Source organism: Arachis ipaensis, chromosome B9 (assembly GCF_059453495.1).
Source record: "Arachis ipaensis isolate K30076 ecotype BB chromosome B9, ASM5945349v1, whole genome shotgun sequence".
Classification (NCBI taxonomy): Eukaryota; Viridiplantae; Streptophyta; class Magnoliopsida; order Fabales; family Fabaceae; genus Arachis; species Arachis ipaensis.
This window is the reverse complement of record NC_142444.1, coordinates 126,869,600-126,890,607: the sequence shown is the minus strand read 5'-3', so window position 1 is coordinate 126,890,607 and position 21,008 is coordinate 126,869,600. Positions and strand designations below refer to the sequence as shown.

General features: G+C 37.9%; 2 protein-coding genes and 1 non-coding gene across 4 annotated transcripts; all 3 read right to left on the bottom strand.

The window, feature by feature from the left end:
• Positions 1-1,040: 1,040 nt before the first annotated feature.
• Positions 1,041-5,730, bottom strand: LOC148546245 (uncharacterized). The gene is made up of 6 exons (XM_088499162.1): positions 5,689-5,730; positions 5,553-5,607; positions 4,698-5,463; positions 4,533-4,626; positions 1,482-4,136; positions 1,041-1,307 (listed from the first exon to the last, which is right to left on the bottom strand). Exons 1-6 carry the CDS (start codon positions 5,728-5,730, stop codon positions 1,041-1,043), a joined length of 3,879 nt encoding a protein of 1,292 aa, XP_088355288.1.
• Positions 5,612-8,804, bottom strand: LOC107618368 (uncharacterized). 2 transcript variants are annotated; one of them, XM_016320405.3, is made up of 4 exons: positions 8,670-8,804; positions 7,596-8,048; positions 6,246-7,329; positions 5,612-6,079 (listed from the first exon to the last, which is right to left on the bottom strand). In XM_016320405.3, the coding sequence occupies exons 2-4, from the start codon at positions 8,029-8,031 to the stop codon at positions 6,067-6,069; spliced, it is 1,533 nt and encodes a 510-aa protein (XP_016175891.1). In that variant the 5' UTR covers positions 8,032-8,048; positions 8,670-8,804; the 3' UTR covers positions 5,612-6,066. The 2 variants fall into 2 exon arrangements, with proteins under 2 accessions (XP_016175891.1, XP_088356553.1); XM_088500427.1 differs by lacking the exon at positions 8,670-8,804 and having other exon boundaries at positions 7,596-8,172.
• A 6,857-nt stretch (positions 8,805-15,661) lies between these two features.
• Positions 15,662-15,765, bottom strand: LOC148546244 (small nucleolar RNA R71). The gene has a single exon (XR_015901696.1). It is a non-coding gene; the product is annotated as a small nucleolar RNA R71 (small nucleolar RNA).
• Between the last annotated feature and the right edge of the window lie 5,243 nt (positions 15,766-21,008).

Below are 21,008 nucleotides of genomic sequence, written 5' to 3'. Positions count from 1 at the left end.
CAAATAACACCAACTTAATAGAACTTAACAACTTCAACGATTTTTGTCATCTCTCTTAGTTTCTTTTCTTTCTTTTATTTTATTTTTCCTCCAATTTGAGTCTTTGTCTTCGCAGTGTCTTAGATTTTGTCACTTTTTATTTTATTGGATTCCGCTAGGGAGACAATGGACTATTTGTACAATGTGTACAATGGACTATTGAATTATAAAATGAACATCCCCCATACTATTTAGAATAACCATCCGAGTACTAGCGATAATAAACATCTTTCCAAAACCTTAAACTAATTTTGGGGTTCACCAAGGATCGAACTCTTAACCTTTCGAATCTAACGCTCTAATACCATGTCATGATACCATTCATCCCAAAAGCTTCAACTGATGGAAAAAGGTAACACTAATGATTATATCTCTAATACTCCATAAACCTCCATTGTACACATTGTATAAATATTCCATTGGCTCCTCATACTTTCCCTTATTTTTAATATTGAAGAAGAAGTTGCGTTTTATATTGTATCACAAAAATAAGGGGTGTATCACAAAAATTATGAAAAAAATAAAAAAAAATCACAGGGTCAAATTTCATAAAATTTCATTACGAAATCCGACCCTCACATTTCTTATCTCCACGTTAAAAAAAAACTCAACTTATTCACATCATATTTGTTGATTTAAAAAAAAAAATTAGCCAAAATCTATAGCTTCCTTTTAGGATTAGAGTTAATTTAGAATCGAAGAAAATTTCTTCCCATACGAGTCATAAAATCTCTCATATTATGAAGGAACAGACGTGAAGAACAGAGAGAAGAGAAGCGTGGCTAACAAGAAACTTAAAGCAGAGAGAAAAATAACTGAATAACAGAATTTGGGGGAATGAATGTGCAAGCTAAGCAAGTTAGTTACAGATGCTACAAATTTTTTTTTTTTTGAAACAAAAGAAACTCAACACAAAAGAGTGGAGCACAAGTAATCAGAAAATAAAAGATATTTGTCTACACAAAATCCAACAATTCCCCTTGGCATCTCCAGCATTGCCATCAACACCCACGAGAATCACTGGAATTCCATTCTTGGAAGCTCAAAAGCGTCCTGCTGTGGACGTTCTCAACCCCTGTTTCTTGATGCCTAAAGATTATGTCGTTCCGTTCCAACCAGATATTCCAGATCACTGCAAAGAAACCAGCCAGCCATGTCCTCTGCTCTTGTTTTCTGCGGTGCATGCCAGTCCAACTTTCAAACAACCCTTTCATGGTTCCAGGAACAACCCAATCTGCCCCAAAATACCTCAACCAAGTGCACCACACCTGCCATGTAAACTCACACAGAAGAAATAAATGTTGGACCGATTCTATCTCCTTTTTACACAGAGCACAAATATTATCACCATGAGAAATAACACCCAATCTGCTCAACCTCTCCTTAGTATTAATTCTACCAACTAACACAAATCACCCAAACAGCTCCACTCTTGGAGGTACCATGCCTCTCCAGATTGCACTTGTGAAACTATAGCTCGTGATCTCGGCCGACAGAGTTTCAGATTGTATGACCTGCATAAAGGATTTAGTAGAAAAGACACCCTTGTTATCAAACTTCCAAACAACATTATCCTCCTGACCAGTTGATAACTTTATTGGCCTTAACCTCTCATGAAGTTGATAAACTAGCTCCAACTCCCATTGGAACAACTCCCTCCTCCACTGGAAGTTCCAAATCCACTCTAACCCATCCCAAAATTCGCAATCCTGTATCACATCACCTTGTTGGTTTGAGATAGAAAAAAGTCTTGGAAAACTCGCTTTTAGAGGCCCACCTTGAACCCAGTTATCTTCCCAAAACAGGGTTTTTCTTCCATTACCTACCTCCATTGCCAGACCGCTAACCATTTTTTCTCGTATCCGATGTTCTTTCATATCCAGTTGGCATATGTCTTTCCAGGGTCCACCATGTACCGGTAAAGGCTGATAAGCTAACATCACATCCGGGTTCAAACTGTTACAAGAACAAACAATCTTCTTCCACAACGGGCACCCTTCCTTTGAGAACCGCCACCACCATTTGAACAGGAGCGCCGTGTTTCGAAGCACTGCATCTCCAACCCCCAAGCCCCCAACCTTTTTCGGTGCCTGAACCAGCTCCCACTTAACTAGAGGGATACCATAATTTCCATCCTCCTTACACCACAAAAATTGCCTCTGTAGTGCAATCAGCCTATCAGCAACCGTCTTCGGCATCTTGTATAAACTTAGGTAGTACATTGGTAGGCTATTTAGCACTGATTTAATGAGGACAAGCTTACCTGCCTTGTTAAGGACCTTCGCTTTCCATAAGCTAAGCTTCTCTTCCACCTTATCTATGATCGGTTTCCAAGTCTTCACCAGGCGTGGGTTTGCTCCTAAGAAAATCCCGAGGTATCTGACAGGTAAGACCGCTTGCTTGCACCCCAGTAAACCACAAGCCAGGTCAACCCATCCTTGCTCGCAATTCACCGAGATCAGATTCGACTTATCAAAGTTGATGCTCAAACCAGACATCAGCTCAAAGCACCGCAACAGCCTCTTATAATTCACAATCGTTTCTGTCTCCGGAGGACAAAACAATATGGTATCATCTGCGAATTGGAGGTGTGACAATTCGATATGATCTCTCCCTACCAGAAGCGGAGCAATGCGTTCGTTCCTGACAGCTTCCCCCAACATCCTATGTAAAACATCTACCACAAGCACAAACAGAAGTGGCGAAAGAGGATCCCCTTGTCTCAGGCCCCTCTCCATATTGAATGGCTTGGATGGTGACCCGTTAACTAGGATTGACATAGTGGCTGTGCTGACACACTCCCTTACCCAATTTCTCCATCTTTGGCCAAAACCCATCTTCTGTAGCACAATATCAACAAAACTCCATCTGACCTTATCATACGCTTTTTGAAAATCCAGCTTGATTATAGCCGCTTTCTTCCTCCGCGTCTTGAGCCAATGCACCATCTCACAGGCTATGAGCGCACCGTCATGAATTTTTCTGCCCTTAACGAACGCTGTCTGAGTCTCTCCTACCAAACCCGGCATAATTGTGCTCATCCTTCGTACCAAAACCTTCGAAATCACCTTACACACACACCCCACCATACTAATTGGCCGAAAGTCCCGTACCTCATTAGCACCCACAAATTTAGGGGCTAGCGTCACCCACGTGACGTTTACATCCGTTGGTAGCTTGGCACTTTGGAAGAACCCCATCACTGCGGCAATGAACTCCTGGCCAATGTCCTCCCAGCATTGCTTGATAAAGTTTAAATTGTACCCATCACTGCCGGGCGCCTTATAAGAATCACAGTCCCACACTGCCTCCCTGATTTCCTCCACAGTCGGCAACACCTCCAAAGCCTCAGCTTCCGCACTATCAATCTGCTTTACCAATCCATCCCTAATACCAATCCGCGGCGCATATTCCTGTCTATACAGATCCTTGTAGAATCCTCTAATTGCAACCTTCATTCGTGCCTGATTCCGCACAAGCCGTCCATGAATCATCAGTGCATCAATTCTGTTACTCCGTCTTCTAACTGAGGCAATGTTATGGAAATACCTGGTATTCTTATCCATGTCGCTAGCATGTTTGGATCGAGACATCTGCTTCCAGTGGACTTCTTTCCTAATGTACCATTTTTCACAAAAACTCACCAACGCCTTCCTTCTAGCCTCTGTCGTATCATCATAGATCCCATCACTAACCAGATTGTCAATCTTCTTGATTTCATCCTCAAACCGCATCAGTCTCTTATCCATGTCACTAAAGTTATCCTTGTGCCATTTCCTCAACGATGTAGTCAACGCCTTCAGTTTACACGTAAACGGACCATCACCCAAGCTTCTCCATTCTGTTTTTACCATCCTCAGAAAACCCTCGTGCGTAAACCAGGAATCCAAACTTCTGAATGGACGAGGGCCCCCTCTTACCCTCGCATCTTCCACAATCAATGGGCAGTGATCTGACAAACTTCTCGGACCACCCTTAAGTCGAATATCCGGAAACTCCTCAGCCCATTCAATGTTGACCAGGACCCTATCAATCCGACTACATGATCGACCCCTGAACCATGTGAATTTTCTATCCGAAAGCGGTAAATCTATCAACTGCATGTCATGCACCCAAACCTTAAATTCTTCCGCTGTTGCCGGCAAACTCGTCCCCCCTTTGCGATCCTCAACTTACAAAATCTCATTGAAGTCTCCCAACAAGCATAAAGGCACCTGGAACAGACCCACAATATAACTCAGCTCTTCTCACACCACCCGCTTCGCTTCCCTTCCATGCGCCCCATACACTAAGCAAAAAGCACAATTAAAGCTCGTTTGAACTAACACTCCTTCAATACACAACCACCTCTCGCCTTTATAATAATTTCGTTTTTGAAAAACCATGTCATCCCAAACTAACATTAAACCCCCACTCGTCCCCACAGACTCCACAAACTCCCAACCCGCATTACTATTTCTCCAAATTCTTGCAACATCATATTTAGTAATTACCTCCCTCTTTGTTTCAAGCAACCCCAACATACCTAAGTTATAATTCTTCTTCAACGACTTCACCATGCTCAATTTTCCGTCACCTCTCAACCCCCTAATATTCCAACAACTCACAATCATGAAGACAAATTTTTTCTCACTTTATTTTTATTCTTTGGACGACACCTTCGTGCCTTCTCCTTCTGTTTCGCCAACTTTCTCTTCGCCGCTAGTTTTTCATTTTGGGCTTGCAAAATACCCATAATATCCTCTTCTTCATCGCTTAAAAGAGCGCCAGACTCCACTGCCAACTTCCAAGTTTCTTCATTGTCCTTCATCTGCTCCTCATTCGATAACCTGGCCTCCTCTCCCTCGGACTGTCGTCGCCGCTCTGTTTCAGATTCAGCCCCTGTTTCCAATGTTTTTCCGCCGTGATCCATAGCTTGGGCATCTGCACTGGCTGCTAGGTGCGTTCCCAACGGGCTCCCTCTCCCGGTTCCCTGTACCAGGTTCCCCGTCCCAGTGTCAGCAGCAGGACTAGCCTCTTCCTCCCCTCCCCTGGTCAGCGGCACCTGCATCCTAGCCACATCGTGGGTTACTGACCCTTCCAACCTTACCGCCTCGAAAACCTCGTCAGGAACCCCACCCGTGGCCCCGTCATAACTCCTCGGACCAGCCACTGCCTCTCGGGGTCCAGCCTCCGACGGGCGCCGTTCACTCTGCCTTTCCCTCTCCCTTCCCGTGGTGTTGGCCTCAGTTCCCTCAAGGGTGACTCCATGCACCGCCGCCCCTGTCACCGCATCATGAAGGGATAGCAAGACCCGTTTGCCTCCTATCCGCCCCACATCGTCAAAGAGTCCAGGAGTCCGTGCATCCAATCTCAAGCCCACATTAGGCCCAGCATGCACCCCATTCTCCCGAGGCCACCATGTATGCTCCCAAAAGGCAATTTCTGGAAAGACTGAAAGAGTGCACGTGTGATAAATCTCTGGGTCTGCCAGCTGGACAGCGAGCTAACTAACTTCTAACTTGCTAACTAACCAATTTCATCTGTGTATGCTAGGTTGTTCGTTATAACAGATATAACTTGGTGATACTAATTGTGCACATACATAAGTAAATGTTTGGATAAATTATATGAGTGATATTACATATGACATTCCATAATGTGACTAACCTCCCTAAAGAGGAGCGCAATGCGTGTAATGGATGTTAGCATCACATCTTATAAAATACAATGGTATCGACGTAACCAAAATATGAGAGAAGTCTGTCTATAAAATTACATGTGGTGGATTATTCAATGGCCTGAAGAAAGCATTTATAGATAATTGTGTGTAAACGTATGAAATGTTTGAGACTATAGACAAAAAGCAATGTACAACTTGAGAATGAACCTGCTTTTCCCTCAGGATAAGGAGAAAAAGCTTCTTCAGTATGCAGAAAGAAGATGAATCAAGTGTTGTCAGTGATTGGATCTTTTGCTGGTGCGGTTTTCTGAAACCTTCTCAAAGGAGTTGACAATTCCAATTACTTGCAGCTCCAAACATTAGTGTTAATTTAGATGCCTAAAATATGAAGGAAAGAAAATCAATTTCTGAAACCTTCTCAAAGGATGTTCATATTATTATTTGGTTTTTCATGTGAAGTATCAAAAGATCAAATAAGCTAACAAAAGATGGTGAACTCTTCTTGTCCCATAAAACTAATAAGCAAACATTGTTTAATGTTTACCTGTGTGGCAAGTTATCTTTGGCGTCTCTTGGTATGTGTCTGATTGCGCCTAATCTCCTCGCGAACATGGCCGCCATTGGTTCTGAATCTTTGAATCCAGGGAAAGGTGTAATGGGATTGAACCCAACCTTTGGTATGTCATCAATGGAAGCCTCTTTCTTGAGGAAGTGGTCATCATCAACACATTGTTCTTTGGTTTCTTTTAGATAAGAAAAGTGTTTATATGAATTTGGATGTACAGAGTTATCAAAAGTTATCAATTGAGCACTTGATTTTGGCAAGAATCGATTCATCCATACACCTCCAGAAGTATCAATTTTGTTCAAGAACTTATCTGTTACCTTCCTCTCTGAAGGTGCGTAGGATTCAGCACTCTCATTGTTATTCTGATCCTGTATGGTAGGAGATGAATTTATTTCTATTCCTTCTTTATTTGTCCTGTTTTCATGGCTGCTGTGAAAATTCACAGGCCTAATCTTTACCTCAAACTCTTTTGATTTCAAATACTGTTTGTAAAGACTGTTATTGTTCTCTGCACAACATGATATTGGAGTAACATCTAGGCCTTGATGAGATTTTATGGGACAAGACATGCACTTGAAATCGGATTTGAGTCCTGTACTTTTCGGCTCAGGATTATGATTCTGAATCTGATCATGATCCCAGAGAAGATGGTGATCAGGATTTGCAGCTGATTGTGAGAATCCTTTCATCATGTTTGAAACCAAGTTCATGAATGAGCTATTCTGCCTGGTTCTGGATCTGGGATCTGAAGTTTCTGGAATTTTCATGGATCTCGAACATGAACTCTCTTGAGTTTGCTTCTTAACTCTTTTACCCCCAGTTGTTAACTCTTGTTGAAGTTTGCATCTCTTTTTACCTGTTAGAAACAATGCTGCGCAATTATTCAATGTTTGTAAATCATTATCTGCTGTTGATTCAAGCTTCTCAATTGGAGCTTTAGAAGCAAGATCCATTCCACCATTGCAAAGTTTTCTTGGAGAGGGATTTTCTTCCATGCTTGGGTTTGGTTTATTATCCTCTTGAGTTAAGAACTTGTCAACGGGCCTTTCGTCAACCTCACCTAAACAAAATCAGGATTCATTAGATATTTTAGACATCAACAAAAGACTTAAGGATGCGTTTGGTTTCGCAAACATAACAAAACAGGACACTGACAACAAAATATAAAGGATGGATATGCCCAAATCAGTATTTTTTTAATTTATTTGGTGATAAACTATATATAGAAAAGAACAAATTATGAAAGTTTAATTTACTTTCGTTTTCTTTTACAAAACTATTTAGGAAGAAACAAACGCCGGCTAACATTTCAAATATAGATTTTACCTGTATCATTCTCCTTAGGTGCTTGACATTCTGGAGTGATGACTCTAGAAGGAGCATCGGCGGAAGTAACGTCGCTTTTCGCGCATATAACAGTTATAGGATTTACAAAAACATCATCTATAGGTAAATCAGTGTTAGAAATTCCACCATGTAGAAGAGCAAAGACCATGCTGCTTGGTCTAACATCTTGGTAAAGATTGCTATTTCTGTTAGCGGAACTTGAATCAACACAATTTAAGCTGAAACCTGTGTTTGGAGACCAAACTATCTCAGATAAAGGGTCAAGGGCAGATAGTGACATGTTTACTCTAGAAGCTGCATTTGCACCTGCACCTGATGAATCTTTCTTCAGGTCTTTCCAAACACAGTGCTTAGAGTAGTTCACAACTAGTTTAAAATCATTCTCTGCTTTCACTGTCTTGCTTTCTGTACTCATCTTCAGAAACAAATGTCCTGAAATGACATTACGGTTTGGAACTATAATTCTCTTTATAGTGGTTGAAATTTGAAATTTGAAATTCTGGCTGTTATGTTCCAACTTTGCCTCGTGAAATTCAAGTTCTTCAGCAAACCACTCTTTTAATACATTTCATCAGAATTCAACATGTGCTAATTGAATTGTGCAGTTGTATACTTGAATTATGTTAATTGAGTTTGTTAATGTTAGTTAGGAAAAGTTAGTTTTTTCTGTTGCAATAAATTTTGCTCGGGATTGAACCATCAGATTCATTTCTTGTTAAGCAGTACACATGATAAGTGAAAACTATGCTCAAAGACCTCAAGCTGATTAGCATAATAAGACAACGGTTCTGAATAATAATAATTTCCTAAGCCACAGAAATTAACATGGCACACATTCCCACGCAAAACGAATAAGATAATAAACCATCTATCATTGCAGAATTTTAAGTTAAGGAAGCTAATAAGAAAAGCATATAACTGATTAGAAAATACAAACAATAAATTAAACTTAATCTAAAAAATTAAAGCATTGTTATGTATGAATCTAGCATGCAAGTTCTAAACTGATGGAAGGTACTAATAAAGCAGAAATGAAAATTGAATGAAACATACCTCTCTTGACTATGAGATATGATGACAATTATTAGAAAAGCAAGAGTGTATGGAGAAGAAGAATTGAAGGTGAAGTTGCAGTTTCTATTGTGACAGGGTGGTTGAAGATGCTGGTGGTATAAGAGTAGCTGTCACACAAGAATTGGAAGCTTCAAAGAAACGAGGATAAGGATGTTCCACGTAGACACAGGCAAATCCACTAGCAACCCAGTTATTTGGAGTTTCATATTATTTTATTATTATTCAATGGATTATTTCAGATCAAATTGGATTACATTGGATTGGATTCTTTATGGTTGGCAGATTTCAGTCTCAATTCCGTCAAGTCACAGTCAGTCACGCTAAATCGCTAATCATCGTCACTGTCTGCCTTGTCTCCTTCAATTTTATTCTCTCATGCATAGCCAAATTTTCAAACATACCTCAACCAAACTTACAACTCGTTAATATTTCTACTTGTGACTAATCAAGAAACCATTTACTTTGGTGCACACGTTTTAAATATAGGCATAAATTGTTTCTGAGACTTGTGTGGACTGCATTTCATTTACATAAACACGCACCCACATTCACTATCAAGTTGAGAAAATCGAAATTTGATAAGAAACTGAAAATTATGTAAGTAAAGCATAGAATGATAACAAGATTTAAATTATAAAATCGTGGTACTTAGTATAAATTTATAAAATCGATTGACTCGCTTAAAATTATAATATTGGATATATTTATTAAGTTTTATTTTTGAGCATTTGAAACGGATCTTTTATTATTTTATTCTGTTATTTATATATTTTTTTAACTCGTTGAGTTTTATGGGATAAATGGTTTTATGCGAACAACTTTAATAAAAAAAAATATAAATTTACACAATTTAAAAAAAAATTCATATAACAGAGATTACTAAAAATATAAATAATTAATATATGAAATAAATGAGCTATAAGATTTTGGAGAATCTTCACCACAAAAATATGTTATTATGATAGAAAAATTTAAAATTTTATAATATTTTTTATGTGTAAACTCCTGGCGGGTGAATTTAACTTAGTCTAACATATTAATTATTGAAAAATTTAAGATTCTTATGCAATTTTATGTTCCATAATAATGAGAACGGAGCTCGATCAAGTGGCCTTAACGCACTTGTTGCTCGTCACTCTCCGAATATCCATATAATAATTATTAAAAATTGTTTCTCACAAAATGCTTTTTGTATCGTCGGTGAGAATAAACCAATGAGAGTAGTCATTCATATATTTTTTTATTTGTTTAAATTTTTAGATGAATAATTTCATATGATAATATAATTTATATGATTAAAAGAAATACAATCTATATAAATGTTGGTGATGCTATGTTACTAAATTATTTTAGTAATTAAGTTCAATCAAGTTAATTTAATAACTTATTGACTTAATAAAAAATAAATAATCACATAAAAAATAGTCGAATTTATTACAAAAATAACTTGTTCATTTAAGGATTTATAAATTTTACACAAATTCAAACATAATAAAAATAAAAACCATTTTTTGCACCCGTATCATCTTCCATTAGTTACTTCTAAAAGATGTTTCATTATTTTGCACACGAGTTGTAGACTAGTAGTTTAGTAGCGAAGAATTTGTATACATATAAAATTTGTAATCCACCGCTCAAAATAATAATATAAGTTCAATAGTTCATATCATCTTCATTTTGATAATGAAATTATTAGCGCTCTATGCTTATATTGTCTATGATCAATATAGATCAACGCTATATTTATTGCAGACAAGCATTTAATGAGTTGTGCCTTAGCTCTAAGTCTTTTCACGAGATGTAACATGTCTACGCGTATAGATAAGCAACTACGTACTATTATTGTTGACGATAATGGATATGTAATTTGAAGGAAATTAATCATGCATGTATAATTGATGACGTCTATTAGGAAATCTAAACAATGTGAATAATAAATTTAAAATTTAGTTCAATGCAGGTAAAAATAAATAAACAATCTCTAAATTATCAACCCTAATTTAACCAATCAGCTTCACCTCCCCTCAAACCAGCAATGCTTCCAAATTTATCAATCATCTCCCTTCAACTGCGTCAATCCCTCCTTGCCGGCGTCAAACCCTACTCACCGGCCGTCATCCTCGTCCCTGGGGTTATTAGGTCGTCGTCGCTCAGCAAGTGGCCCACTCTCCGGTGCGTCTGTTGTAAATTCTGAGTAATTAATGAATAATTAATTAATAAATAAATTATTATTCAAAGGAAATTAGAAAATTAAATTTTATAGTTTAATAAAGTAAAAATAATTAAAATATAAATTTTGACACTACTTTTAAAGATTTTGGCTCAAAATCGAGCCAACAAACTAAACCGATTAGACCAAACCCAAACCAAGTCCAAACCAAATCCAAGCCCAACCTTAAAAATATTAAACGAAGCCTTCTCCCACTTCACATTCGGAGAATACGGTGAAAAAGAGAGAATTGATGGTAAAAACTCATAACCCTCACTTCTGAAATTCAATCGTCCATAACTTTTAATCCGAAGTTCCGATTGACAAGCTATCAGCGGCTACATGTTTGTCTTGAAATTCTCTACAAAACTCATGGATTAATTTGGTAAGAATCTAGTAATTTCTTACTCAACCATTCTTCCCTAATTTCGAAATTTGAGGTTTTGATTTTGAGAGATTATGTGGTTTTGATGTTCTAGGGTTGAATTAGCTCGTAGATAATGTTGCGCTTTGTCCATTTCATCCATGGGTAAGATAAGAAATTGTTGAATGATGAGCGGATAATTTATACCATTTTTGGCATTATTTTTACATAATTTTTAGTATATTTTAGTTACTTTTTATTATATTTTTATTAGTTTTTATTCAAAAATCACATTTCTGGACTTTACTATGAGTTTGTGTATTTTTCTGTGATTTCAGGTATTTTCTGGCTGAAATTGAGAGATCTGAGCAAAAATCTGATTCAGATGCTGAAAAAGGACTGCAGATACTGTTGGATTCTGACCTCCCTGCATTCGAAATAGATTTTATGGAGCTACAAAAGTCCAATTGGTACGCTCTTAATTGCGTTGGAAAGTATACATCCTGAGCTTTCCAGCAATATATAATAGTCTATACTTTACTCGAGATTTGATGGCCCAAACTGGCGTTCAAAGTCAGCCTAAAACATCTTGGCGTAAAACGCCCAAACTGGCACCAGAATTGGAGTTAAACGCCCAAACTGGCACCAAAGCTGGCGTTTAACTCCAGGAACGGCCTATGCACGTGTAAAGCTCAATGCTCAGCCCAAGCACACACCAAGTGGGCCCCAGAAGTGGATTTCTGCACTATCTGCACTTAGTTACTCATTTTCTGTAAACCTAGATTACTAGTTTAGTATAAAAACTACTTTTAGTGATTTATTTAAGAGTCTTTGACAAGTTTTCATATTTAGAGACCATTGTTCACGTTTGGAGGCTGGCCTCACGGCCATGCCTAGACCTCTTTCACTTATGTATTTTCTACGGTGGAGTTTCTACACCTCATAGATTAAGGTGTGGAGCTCTGCTGTTCTTCATGAATTAATGCAATTACTACTGTTTTTCCTTCAATTCACGCCTACTTCTTCTCCAAGATATACTCTTGTTCTTAATTCAGTTAAGTCAGAATGAAGAGGTAACCCGTGACAATCACCCAATCTTTGTTACTCGCTTAGCCAAGATCGCGTGCTTGACAACCACAAAGCGATCTACATGATGTTCAACGTAGTCATTGGACGACAGCTGGAGTATAATCTCTTGGGTTCCCAATCAACGATTCACATTGTCTCTCCTGAAAACAGAGCATCTGAATCTGAGATTATAACCTTCGTGGTATAGGCTAGAACCATTGGCAGCATTCCTGAGATCCGAAAAGTCTAAACCTTGTCTGTGGTATTCCGAGTAGGATCTGGGAAGGGATGACTGTGACGAGCTTCAAACTTGCGAATGTTGTGTGCAGTGACAGTGTGCAAAAGGACAATGGTCCTATTCCGACGCTAGCGGGAACCGACAGATAATTAGCCGTGCGGTGACAGCGCATATGGATTTGTTTTCATCCGAGAGGATCATACAGCTTGCCATGGAAGGAGGTAACGCATGGTTGGAAGAAGGCAATAGGAAAGCAGAAGTTCAGAAGCAACAAAGCATCTCTAGACGCTTATCTAAAATTCCCACCAATGAATTACATAAGTATCTCTATTTTATTTTATATTTTATTTATATTTTAATTGTCAAAACCTCTTAACCATTTGAATCCGCCTGACTGAGATTTACAAGGATGACCATAGCTTGCTTCAAGCCGACAATCTCCGTGGGATCGACCCTTACTCACGTAAGGTTTATTACTTGGACGACCTAGTGCACTTGCTGGTCAGTTACATAAAATTGTGAAGAAGTCTTGAGATCACGTCTCTCACACCGATTTTTTGGCGCTATAGCCAGGGAATGAATAATCACGATTTCGCGTACCAAGTTTTTGGCGCCGTTGTCGGGAATTGTTCGAGTTTGGACAACTGACGGTTCATCTTGTTGCTCGGATTAGGTAATTTTATTTTATTTTTAATATTTTTATTTTCGAAAAATTCAAAAAAATAAAAAATATATAAAAATAAAATATTCAAAAAAATATATTTGTTCTTCAGAATTTTTAAGAACGAATTCTAGAGTTTTAGATGATATGTGAAGCCTGGCTGGCTGCTAAGCCATGTCTAATTTTTTTTGGACTGAGGCTTTCACTTATCATGACAAGAGCCTTTGGATTTCCATCTATTTGGCTGTTGTATGTCTGATTTGTATGCTGAAGCTTGGCTGGCCATTGGCCATGTCTAATCTTTTGGACCGAAGCTTTCACATAAAGCTTGGTTGGCTATTAAGCCATGTCTAAATTTTTGGACCGAAACTTTAGACTAACATTGCATGATTCCTGGAATTCTTATTAAAAATTTTGAATTTCTTTATTTTCTTTTCCTGATTAATTTTCAAAAAATCTAAAATAAAATTTTAATAAAATCATAAAAACAAAAAATTTCATGTTTGAGGCTTGTGTCAAATTTTAAGTTCGGTGTCAATTGCATCTTTTTTATCTTTCTTTAAATTTTTGAAAAAATACATGCATTGAGTTTCTTCATTGATCTTCAAGTTGTTCTTGATGACTATCTTGGTTTGATCTTGTGTTTTTCTTGTTTTGCATCTTTTCTTGTTTTTCATATGCATTCTTGAATTATTAGTGTCTAAAGTTTAAAATTTTTTTAAGTATGGTGTCTTGCATATTTTTCTTTTCTTAAAAGTTTTCAAAAATATGTTCTTGATGTTCATTATGATCTTCAAAGTGTTCTTGGTGTTCATCTTGACATTCAAAGTGTTCTTGCATGCATTTTTGTTTTGATCATAAACCTTTATGTTTTGTGTCATTTTTGTATTTTTCTCTCTCCTCATTAAAATTCAAAAAAATCAAAAAAATATCTTTCCCTTATTTTACTCATAAATTTTTGAAATTTTGAATTGATTTAGTCAAAAGTTTTAAAATTTGGTTGTTTCTTGTTAGTCAAGTCAAAATTTCAAATTAAAAATTCTATCTTTTTCAAATCTTTTTCAAAAATCAAATCTTTTTCATTTTTCTTCTCATTTATTTTCGAAAAATTTTAAAAATTGATTTTCAAAATCTTTTTCTTATTTTTATTTCATATTTTCGAAATTAATGCTAACATTTAATGTTTAGATTAAAAAATTTTCAAGTTGTTACTTGCCTATTAATAAAGGATCAATCTTTAAATTCTAGAATCATATATTTTAGTTTCTTATTAGTCAAGTAATAAACTTTAATTTTAAAAATCAAATCTTTTTAATTTTCTTTTCAAATCTTTTTCAAAATAAATTTCAATCATATATTTTTCAAAATCAATTTCAAAATCTTATCTAACTTCTTATCTTTTCAAAATTGATTTTCAAATCTTTTTCCATTAACTACTTGACTTTTTGTTTGATTTTAAAAAGTTTACTATTTCAATCATATCTTTTTCAAAACCACCTAACTACCTTTTTCTCTCTCCAATTTTCGAAAATCACTAACCACTTTTTCAAAATTCTTTTTAATTAACTAATTATTTTAAATTTTAATTTAATTTTATTCTTTTCTTAATTTTCGAATACTAACCAATAATTAAAATAAAAAAAAACAAAAATATTTTCCTTTTATTTTAATTTAAAATTCGAATTCTCTCTCTCTCATCCCTTTCTATTTATTTATTTATTTACTAACACTTCTCTTCTTCTTATAATTCGAACCCTCTCTCCCTCTCTGTGTTCGAATTCTTCATCTTCTCTCTTCTTTATTCTACTCTTTTATTCTTCTACTAACATAAAGGAATCTCTATACTGTGACATAGAGGATTCCTATTCTTTTCAGTTCTCTTCTTTTTCATATGAGTAGGAGCAAGGATAAGAACATTCTTGTTGAAGCTGATCCGGAACCTGAAAGGACTCTAAAGAGGAAACTAAGAGAAGCTAAAGCACAACACTCTGGAGAGGACCTGACAGAATTTTTTGAAAAAGAAGAAGAGATGGCCGAACCCAATAACAATGGTGGAGATGCAAGGAAGATGCTTGGTGACTTTATTGCACCCTCTTCTGACTTCTGTGGAAGAAGCATCTCAATTCCTGCAATTGGAGCAAACAACTTTGAGCTTAAGCCTCAATTAGTTTCTCTGATGCAGTAGAATTGCAAGTTTTATGGACTTTCATTGGAAGATCCTCATCAGTTCTTAGCTAAATTCTTAGAAATCTGTGATATTGTTAAGACCAATGGGGTTAATCCTGAGGTCTACAGACTTATGCTTTTCCCCTTTGCTGTAAGAGACAAAGCTAGAACATGGTTGGACTCACAACCTAAAGATAGCCTGAACTCTTGGGAAAAGTTGGTCAATGCTTTCTTAGACAAATTTTTTCCACCTCAAAAGTTGAGTAAGCTTAGAGTGGAAGTCTAAACCTTCAGACAGAAGGAAGGTGAATCTCTCTATGAAGCTTGGGAAAGATACAAGCAATTGATTAGAAGGTGTCCTTCTGACATGTTTTCAGAATGGGGCATCATATGTATATTCTATGATGGTCTGTCTGAATTGTCCAAGATGTCATTGGACCACTCTGCTGGTGGATCTCTTCATCTGAAGAAGACGCCTGCAGAAGCCCAGGAACTCATTGAAATGGTTGTAAATAACCAGTTCATGTACACTTCTAAAGGGAATCCTGTAAATAATGGGACGACTCAGAAGAAATGAGTTCTTGAGATTGATACTCTGAATGCAATATTGGCTCAGAATAAAATATTGACTCAGCAAGTCAATATGATTTCTCAGAGTCTGTCTGGAATGCAAGTTGCATCAGGCAGTACTAAGGAGGGTTCCTCTGAAGAAGAAGCCTATGACCTTGAGAATCCTGCAATGGAAGAGGTGAATTACATGGGGGAATCCTATGGAAACACCTACAATCCTTCATGGAGGAATCATCCTAATCTCTCATGGAAGAATCAACAGAAGTCTAATCAAGGCTTCAATAATAATAATGGTGGAAGAAATAGGTTTGGCAATAGCAAACCTTTTCCATCATCTTCTCAGCAACAGACAGAGAATTCTAAGCAGAGCCACTCTGACTTAGCAACTGTAGTCTCTGATCTTTCTAAGACCACTCTCAGTTTTATGACTGAAGCAAGGTCCTCCATTAGAAATTTGGAGGCACAAGTGGGTCAGCTGAGTAAAAGAGTTACTGAACTCCCTCCTAGTACTCTCCCAAGCAATACAGAAGAAAATCCAAAAAGAGAGTGCAAGGCCATAAATATAACCAACATGGCTGAACCTAGTGAGGAAGAAAAGGCAGTGATTTCCAGTGAGGAAGACCTCACTGAACGTCCACTGGCCTCCAATGAGTTCCCTAATGAGGAACCAAAGGAATCTGAGGCTCATATAGAGACCATAGAGATTCCATTGAACTTACTGCTGCCATTCATAAGCTCTGATGAGTATTCTTCCTCTAAAGAGGATGAAGATATTATTGAAGAGCAAGTTGCTCAATATCTAGGAGCAATCATGAAGCTGAATGCCAAGTTATTTGGTAATGAGACTTGGGAGGATGAACCCCCATTGCTCATCAATGAACTAAATGATCTGTTTCAACTGAAATTACCTCAGAAGAAATAGGATTCTGGAAAGTTTTTAATACCTTGTACCATAGGCACCATGACCTTTGAGAAGGCTCTGTGTGACCTGGGGTCAGGGATAAACCTCATGCCCCTCTCTGTAATGGAGAAACTAGGGATCTTTGAGGTGCAAGCTGCAAAAATCTCACTAGAGATGGCAGACAATTCAAGGTAACAGGCTTATATATGGACTTGTAGAGGATGTCTTGGTGAAGGTTGAAGGCCTGTACATCCCTACCGATTTCATAATCCTAGACACTGGGAAGGATGAGGATGAATCCATCATCCTAGGAAGACCCTTCCTAGCCACAGCAAGAGCTGTAATTGATGTGGACAGAGGAGAGCTAGTCCTTCAATTGAATGAGGACTACCTTGTGTTTAAGGCTCAAAGATCTTCTTCTGTAACCATGGAGAGGAAGCATGAAAAGCTTCTCTCAATACAGAGTCAAACAGAGCCCCCACACTCAATTTCTAAGTTTGGTGTTGGGAGGCCATCATCAAGCTCTGAGTCTCTGTGAAGCTCTCTAAGAGCTCACTGTCAAGCTATTGACATTAAAGAAGTGCTTATTGGGAGGCAACCCAATGTTATTTAATTATATTTATTTTATTTTCCATTGCTATTTTATGTTTTCTTTAGGTTGATGATCATGTGAAGTCACAAAAAAAAAAAAAATCAAAAACAGAATAAAAAATAGCATTAAAAATAGCACACCCTGGAGGACAGACTTACTGGCGTTTAAACGCCAGTAAGGATAGCAGAATGGGCGTTTAACTCCCAGCTTGGCAGCATTCTGGGTGTTAAACACCAGAATGGGTAGCACTCTGGGCGTTTAATGCCAGCAAGGACTGTCTGGCATCTGGCTGGCGTTTGACACCAGAAATGGGCAGCAGAGTGGCGTTTAACGCCAGGAAAGGTAGCAGAGCTGGCGTTAAACGCCAGATTTGGCACAAAATGGGCATTTGAACGCCAGAATGGTGCAGGGACTCAAATTCCTTGACACCTCAGGATCTGTGGACCCCACAGGATCCCCACCTACCCCACTTCTTCTTCTCTCATCTTCACACCTTTCCATAACACTCTTCCCCAAACACCCTTGACCAATCCCATCAATACCTCTTCCCCAAACACCTCTCACCTATCAAATCCTACCTTCTTCTCCACAACCTCTTCACCACTCACATCCATCCATCATTAAACCCCACCTACCTCACAAATCAAATTCAAACCATTTCCCTCCCAAACCACCCACACATGGCCGAATGCCCTCTCTCACTTACCCTATAAATACCCCTCCTTACCACCTTCAATTTCACACATCATACACCATACACCCCCTTGGCCGAACCCTCTCCTCACCTCCATCTCCTTCATTTCTTCTTCTTCTACTCCTTTCTTTCTTCTTTTGCTCGAGGACGAGCAACCATTCTAAGTTTGGTGTGGGAAAAGCTAAAGCTTTTTGTTTTTCCATAACCATCAATGGCACCTAAGGCCGGAGAAACCTCTAGAAAGAGGAAAGGGAAGCCAATTGCTTCCACCTCCGAGTCATGGGAGATGAAGAGATTCATCTCAAAAGTCTATTAAGACCACTTCTATAAAGTTGTGGCCAAGAAAAAAGTGATCCCCGAGGTCCCCTTCAAGCTCAAAAAGAGTGAATATCTAGAGATCCGACATGAAGTTTGAAGAAGAGGTTGGGAAATCCTCACCAACCCCATTCAACAAGTCAGGATCTTAATGGTTCAAAAGTTCTATGCCAATGCATGGATCACTAAGAACCATGACCAAAGTGTGAACCCGAACCCAAAGAATTGGCTCACAATGGTTCGGGGGGAAATACTTGGATTTTAGTCCGGAAAATGTGAGGTTAGCATTCAACTTGCCAATGATGCAAGGAGATCCTCACCCTTTCACTAGAAGGGTCAACTTTGATCAAAGGTTGGACCAAGTCCTTAGGACATTTGTGTGGAAGGCGCTCAATGAAAGAGAAATTCAAGAGGCAAGCCGGTTCAACTAAGAAGGCTTGACCTCAAACCTGTGGCTAGGGGATGGTTGGAGTTCATCCAACGCTCTGTAATTCCTACTAGCAACCGGTCTGAAGTCACAATAGACCAGGCTATCATGATCCATAGTATCATGAATGGAGAGGAAGTAGAAGTTCATGAGATCATATCTTTAGAACTCTACAAGGTGGCAGACAAGCCCTCTACTTTGGCAATGTTAGCCTTTCCTCATCTCATTTGTCACCTATGCAATTCAGCTGGAGTTGTCATAGAGGAAGACACCCTCATTGAAGAGGATAAGCCCATCACTAAAAAGATGATGGAGCAAACAAGAGAACCCACTCATGGACCTCAACAAGAGCATGAGGAAGTTCCTCATCATGAAATCCCTGAAATGCCTCAAGGGATGAACTTTTCTCCACAAAACTATTGGGAGCAAATTAACACCTCCTTAGGAGAACTGAGTTCTAACATGGGAAAACTAAGGATGGAGCACCAAGAGCATTCCATCCTCCTCCATGAAATTAGAGAAGACCAAAGAGCCATGAGAGAGGAGCAACAGAGGCAAGGAAGAGACATAGAGGAGCTCAAGCACTCCATAAGATCTTCAAGAGGAAGAACTAGCCGCCATCACTAAGGTGGACCTGTTCTTTAATTTTCTTGTTCTTATTTTTCTGTTTTTCGAAAAGTATGCTTTATGTTTTGTCTATGTTTGTGTCTTTATTACATGATCATTAGTGTCTAGTATCTATGCCTTAAAGCTATGAATGTCCTATGAATCCATCACCTTTCTTAAATGAAAAATGTTTTAAATTGCAAAAGAACTAGAAATGCATGATTTCGAATTCTATCTTGAAATTAGTTTAATTATTTTGATGTGGTGGCAATACCTTTTGTTTTCTGAATGAATGCTTGAACAGTGCATATTTTTGAATTTGTTGTTTATGAATGTTAAAATTGTTGGCTCTTAAAAGAATAATGAAAAAGGAGAAATGTTATTGGTAATATGAAAAATCATAAAATTGATTCTTGAAGCAAGAAAAAGCAGTGAATAGACAAAGCTTGCGAAAATAGAAAAAAAAAACATGGCAAAAAAAAAGAAAGAAAAAAAGAAAAAGCAAGCAAAAAAAGCTAATAGCCCTTTAAACTAAAAGGCAAGGGTAAAAAGGATCCAAGGCTTTGAGCATTAATGGATAGGAGGGCCCAAAGGAATAAAATCCTGGCCTAAGCGGCTAAACCAAGCTGTCTCTAACCATGTGCTTGTGGTGTGAAGGTGTCAAGTGAAAGCTTGAGACTGAGCAGTTAAAGTCGTGGTTCAAAGCAAAAAGAGTGTGCTTAAGAGCTCTGAACACCTCTAACTGGCGACTCTAGCAAAGCTGAGTCATAATCTGAAAAGGTTCACCCAGTTATGTGTCTGTGGCATTTATGTATTCGGTGGTAATACTGGAAAACAAAATGCTTAGGGTCACGGCCAAGACTCATAAAGTAGCTGTGTTCAAGAATCAACATACTAAACTAGGAGAATCAATAAGACTATCTGAATTCTGAGTTCCTATAGATGCCAATCATTCTGAACTTCAAAGGATAAAGTGAGATGCGAAAACTGTTCAGAAGCAAAAAGGCTACAAGTCCTGCTCATTTAATTGGAACTAAATTCATTGATAAGTTTGGAATTCATTGTATATTCTCTTCTTTTTATCCTATTTTGATTTCAGTTGCTTGGGGATAAGCAACAATTTAAGTTTGGTGTTGTGATGAGCGGATAATTTATACCCTTTTTGGCATTATTTTTACATAGTTTTTAGTATGTTTTAGTTACTTTCTATTATATTTTTATTAGTTTTTATTCAAAAATCACATTTATAGACTTTACTATGAGTTTGTGTATTTTTCTGTGATTTCAGGTATTTTCTGGCTGAAATTGAGGGACCTGAGGAAAAATAATTATTCAGAGGCTGAAAAAGGACTGCAGATGCTATTGGATTCTGACCTCCCTGCATTCGAAATGGATTTTCTAGAGCTATAGAAGCCCAATTGGCGCGCTCTTAATTGCGTTGGAAAGTAGACATCCTGAGATTATAACCTTCGTGGTATAGGCTAGAACCATTGGCAGCATTCCTGAG

Coding starts and splice junctions, on each gene's coding strand:
- LOC148546245 (XM_088499162.1), bottom strand. CDS start 5,730: ATGCTAACATCCATTACACGCATTGCGCTCCTCTTTAGGGAG. Junction 4,137..4,532: donor TGCTTGAAACAAAGAGGGAG/GTAATTACTAAA, acceptor CATGACATGCAG/TTGATAGATTTACCGCTTTC. Junction 1,308..1,481: donor GTGCAATCTGGAGAGGCATG/GTACCTCCAAGA, acceptor TTTACATGGCAG/GTGTGGTGCACTTGGTTGAG.
- LOC107618368 (XM_016320405.3), bottom strand. CDS start 8,031: ATGAGTACAGAAAGCAAGACAGTGAAAGCAGAGAATGATTTTAAACTA. Junction 7,330..7,595: donor ACCTAAGGAGAATGATACAG/GTAAAATCTATA, acceptor GATTTTGTTTAG/GTGAGGTTGACGAAAGGCCC.